This window comes from Callithrix jacchus, chromosome 4 (genome assembly GCF_049354715.1).
Source record: "Callithrix jacchus isolate 240 chromosome 4, calJac240_pri, whole genome shotgun sequence".
Classification (NCBI taxonomy): Eukaryota; Metazoa; Chordata; class Mammalia; order Primates; family Cebidae; genus Callithrix; species Callithrix jacchus.
In genome coordinates, this window is record NC_133505.1 from 18,565,293 (window position 1) to 18,570,639 (window position 5,347).

The 5,347-nt window shown below is 34.5% G+C and overlaps 1 protein-coding gene across 6 annotated transcripts in view; it reads right to left on the minus strand.

The window, feature by feature from the left end:
- The window catches only part of HIVEP1 (HIVEP zinc finger 1), a 153,523-nt gene that overhangs the window by 74,109 nt on the left and 74,067 nt on the right, over nucleotides 1-5,347 (minus strand). For all 6 annotated transcript variants that reach the window (XM_078368358.1, XM_035294917.3, XM_035294918.3 and 3 more), the window contains one exon: nucleotides 1,022-1,075. In XM_078368358.1, coding sequence (XP_078224484.1) covers nucleotides 1,022-1,075 — 54 coding nt within the window. The remainder of the gene's footprint in view (nucleotides 1-1,021; nucleotides 1,076-5,347) is intronic.

The following is a 5,347-nucleotide window of genomic DNA, read 5'->3' on the forward strand; positions in this document are numbered from 1 at the left end:
AATAAATAATAAATCATGGAATATAAATGTCATAAAGAGAACTTTATCTTCTCACAATATTAAAAGCACATAATTTTGCTCATTAATAGATAGTGTTTAAACACTATTCTCTCACTATCTAATCATCCCTACGTGGTCTTCTCCATCGCATCTATTTTTTTTATATTATTTGGAAAGATAGTCAATTGTTTTCTATGTTAAAAACCAAGTTTTTCCTTTCAAGTTTTAATTTTAATACAAAATTATATCCATTGTAGCTAGTAAAATAATACAAAGGTATATAAATGAGTGGGTCATCTTCCCTTGCTCCTCTTCCCACTATTATACACATATCTATGCATAAATCCTTTCCAACATTTTCCAATCTTACAGAAGCCTGTGTGTGTGTGTATGCATACACATACACACATATCTACTTGCATATACACTTGACTTTGTTAGTTTTCACAAAAAAATAGGATGTTTTACATGTACATTGCAATGTTTTTCTTATTTGATAAGTCATCACCATCAACTAAAGTAATTAACATTTTTTCAAAGCTGCATGATATCCCAAAATATGAGTATATTACAAATTATTCAACTATTCTTCCACTCACTGGTATTCAGGCTGTTACAGTTGTCTTAGGTTTTTGTCACTACAAAAAAAAAAAAAAAACTGCATCACATGAACACACACATGAAGACACATGCATGGACATAGCCAACTGTGTCTCTTATATTGGTACTCTCATTGCTATAGGACAGTCTAAAGCAGGACTTTTTTGAAAAAAGAGCTACAATAACCTTTCATACTTCTACCAGTCATACATTAATATGGGGGAAACAGTTACAGAATGTGCTATGTAACTAAAACGTTTCCTAAAGCAAAGTCCATAAAATTTTAAGTATCAATAAGTTCAAAGGGATTTCTAATTTTGTGATGTCCATATTGACTTATTTAATAAGGCTGCATTTATGAAGTATATGTACAGGCATCACTGCAAGAATAAAGTTTATATTCAAGCTGACTTTAATTTACCTTTTTTTGAAACTTCTGCCCCATTAAGTTCTTTTTGTGCTTCTTCAATTTTGTCTAAGAAAAACAGAAAAAAAAATAAATTAATTTACCTTAGACAAATAAGAATACAGTAAAGCAAACATACTACTCTTAAACTGTGTCAGATACATAGTAATAAATATGTGGTGAATAAATTATGAAACAGATATGTATAAACTGTTAAGGATATATTTCCTTTTAAATTTATAATTTTAATCATTTCTTAGTCACAAGGACTACTTTGAATTAATAAATATTTCCATAATGCAAATAATGAGTGCACTTTAAATACCAAACTACAACTTTAAAAGTTTAGTAATCTAATACAAGTATCTAAAAATAATACTATCTTTACATACAAAGTACCTAATAGCGATTTAGAGATATAACAAAATACCTACTAGCTTAGAAACAACCAGAGTAAGCAGAACTAAGACCTAAGACAGAAGACAGAAAAGGATGGAAAAACACAGGCGAGGATGAGCTGAAATGTGGCATGACAGCAAGTGTCTATCCCTTGCTGGCGGCACAGAGCTGGCAGCATCTATGAAGTTTGAGGGAGGGCAGGGATTAAAGAGATACTATATACAACTGACTGCAGAACTGTTACTCATGTACAGTTCTGCCAGACAGACGTAACCCAGGAGCAATAACTAACAGAGCTGGGAGCAGTGCCTTGGTCCTGCTGTTCTTCGATCTGGGGCTCTGGGCACACCTGGATTTTGTAAATATAGGCATGTTCTACTTCAATACTAATTAATTTAAATTTTATAAGGATATACATACTTCATGACATGGGCAGTAATCAATTCCAAATTTAACACACTGGTCTAGGTACTTATTAAAATGGTGAAAAGAACAAATTCCCAAGGTACTATTTTGCACTGAATTGAAGACAATATTGGTAATTATATAACATTTTAGATATCCGAAATATGAAAACACAATTTAGATAAGTGCATCAGCCTCAGAATGGTCTCCGATGCTGACCCTACCACTGCTCACCGGCCATGGAAGATATAGCCTCCAATATGGTATCCTACCCCAAATAAATGAAAGTCAGACACCACACACCATGGGCCCTTCAAACTATGATCTACCTGCCTCTCTCCCTATCTTGCCAGAAAAGGCAAAAAATTCAGAGAACCTTCTATTTACAGATCAAACGTCCTTCGACTGCATATTGATCCAACCTGCCGAGGCAACATGCGAGCCGCAGAACAAAGGAAGCAAGCTACTTTGAAATATGAGATATTACATCTCAGCAATAGTCAAAAATAACTAAATTCTCATCCTGATAAATTTATCGCCCACAGCAATGTCCTATTTGCTTCCTGCAAATTATCAGATCTAGAATATACTTTGAGAGTACTACAGGCAATCTTTAGAATAAGACAATTTTTCTCATTTACAAACTTTACTGATTTCTCATGAAACGATGAGTGAAGCTGAAAAATAGTCCTGGAAAAAACACACATTAAATGCAGAAACTGGATCTTGCGTTCGGTGGTAGTTCTGCTTCAAAGAGAAAAATACAGAATGCTTGCATGAAATCTATATTAACACTGCGTAAGCAATCAAAGGCTAAGGCCCCCTTTTACAAAATGAAATACATGAGTTACTTGTAGATATTCGAACTATAAATAAACAAATCACATCAGTACTTGAAAAACATCTAAAAGTAGTTTTTTACCAAAGCACTGTTATTTCTATTGCAAGTAGTTCACCCAAACTTTAGAATCATAAGTAATATATATGTATTATATATTCACAGTAGTAACAACTGTGCTTAATAGTTTATGTGCACGTAATTTTGCATTATGTAATGAAAACAACTTTTTCTTAACAGAATCAGTTGTGGCTTAAAGCAACAAAATCATGACTAACGAACACTTAACAGAATAGCTGCTATTTAGTAACTGAAGTCTGGCCACTTTCTGTTTGCACTTCAACATAACAAAACTCTTACCAAAATAATCTGTTTATATTTGCTTACAAAATACTAGTCTCCATTTTTGAAATTTTCAGTCAAGTTACCTTTTTATCTTGATAATCACTGTATATAAATTTAGAGTATTGATTTAGGACAACTACTACATTAACTATAATAAGCACCTCCTCAAGTACTTTTACCTATAGCTCCAGGTCAATAGGTAAACAATCTCCAATTTGCTTCTAACAGCCATTATAAAAGCTTTCGCTTTGGGCAAGGTCTATTAAAATTCCTGTTTATATTTAGCCTGTTTTTATGATTTTCCTGGTAAATATGTGTTTTAAAGACACTCTCCAAAATTACAGAGAAAGTAGTCATTTATTATATGCTCTTAATTAATTCATACAAGACAGTTAACTGATATTTAAAGCATTATTTACATTTTTTTCACCATGACACAGAAAAAATATATTTTTACGTTTCAATCCATATCACACCTACATATATATTATGCATACATGTAATTCAGAAGCAAATCTCTCCACACTCTACTTTCTATTCTTCCTTATTAAAAATGAAAAATTCTGCCCTTATTGCAACTACATTAATTTTGGAACTCCCTGCCGGTCTATAAATCTACACTTTGAAGTTCACCAATATAAGAGGCAATTTTGAACACATCCTTTTTGCCAAACTTTTACCAAGGATAACACTTCCCAGCAATCACATCTCCCGTGTAAGTCTTGATTTGGGGAAGGGAGAGCAAAGGCGGAAAACAAAGGTATCTTAGATTCTGAGACATCCCCTAACATGCCCTCCCTACCATCACTGAGATCTGGGTTAACATTTGCACAAAGAACTACACATTCAGAAATAAATCATAGCTTCTCTGTTGCTGTTACCTAAAAATAAAAGTAGATGTAGATACACAGACAAAAAGACTACTCATACCATATCAGTAAATCTGAAGCCAGTAATATGCATTCTTACTATAATGAGTTCTTACCGTATTTAAATTAACATGCAATCTTAATTCATTCCATTTTTACATTAAATATACTTGAAGGAGTTGTCACTTAGAAAAAAAAAATCCCAGCAAACACATGAATGGATCCCCAATCTTTTTTTTTTTTTGAGACAGAGTTTCGCTCTTGTTACCCAGGCTGGAGTACAATGGCGCGATCTCGGCTCACCGCAACCTCCGCCTCCTGGGTTCAGGCAATTCTGCTGCCTCAGCCTCCTGAGTAGCTGGGATTACAGGCACACGCCACTGTGCCCAGCTAATTTTTTTGTATTTTTAGTAGAGACGGGGTTTCTACTAAAAATGTTACTATGTTGACCAGGATGGTCTCGATCTCTCGACCTCGTGATCCACCCACCTCGGCCTCTCAAAGTGCTGGGATCACAGGCGTGAGCCACCGTGCCCGGCCTAATCCCCAATCTTTAAGATCCAGAGAGGCCAGTGGCTAAAACAGCAATAGGCTAGAAGAGAAGTAACTAATAGCATAGATTACATTTTTGTTCTACAACTATTATAAATGTATACATTTTTACAGTTTTTCTTTCTTCTCCTTTAAAACACATAAACTGTTAATGACAAAAAGGCTAAGAACTATCTTATATGATACCTTAAATAAATTAAACATTTTGTTTGTGTAAGAAAATGATGTAAAAATATCTCATTTTCATCATTCACAAATAATCACAAAAGAAGTCTCTGTATTAGTTAAACACTATCTGAAACCACTGAACAAAAGAAAAAAGTCCTAGAGCCCTTAAGAAACAATATTCTTTCTTTTAGGTCTTCTGGAAGAAGACTAAATAATTAAAAACAAATCATTTATAAAAATTAAATAATCTTAAAATAGGATTTACCGTAAGCCCTTGCTCTCTGGCCATTCTTCAGTCTATGCTGAAGTATGTGCGGGGGGTCTCTCTCACCATCTCAGAGGTCTGAATTTCACTCCCCAAGAGCCTTGGGATCTCATGCATGACAGGTTAGGGAACCAGCCCACTAAGCTGTTAGGATTTGGTTCAATGAATGCTCTGTTTTTATTATACTGAATGCCTGCTCTGTGTCAGGTATAATGTGAAGAGTTACAGGGACAAAGGCATCAGGCTCTCCCAGAGGGGTTTCTACTTTTCCGTATCCTTACAATCATTTTACTACCAACTTGATGGTAAATAAGGCTCAAACTCCCCTGTGTGGTTAAAAGGTTCTTTAGTGTAGTTCTTTGTGAAATTGTTAATCCAGATCCCAGTGATTGTGGGGAGGGTATGTTGGGGAAATGTCTCAGAATCTAAGATACAATTTTTTTTCCTTTCTCCCCCTCCCCCAAATCAAGACTTAATGGTGAGAGATGTGATCTAGTTAC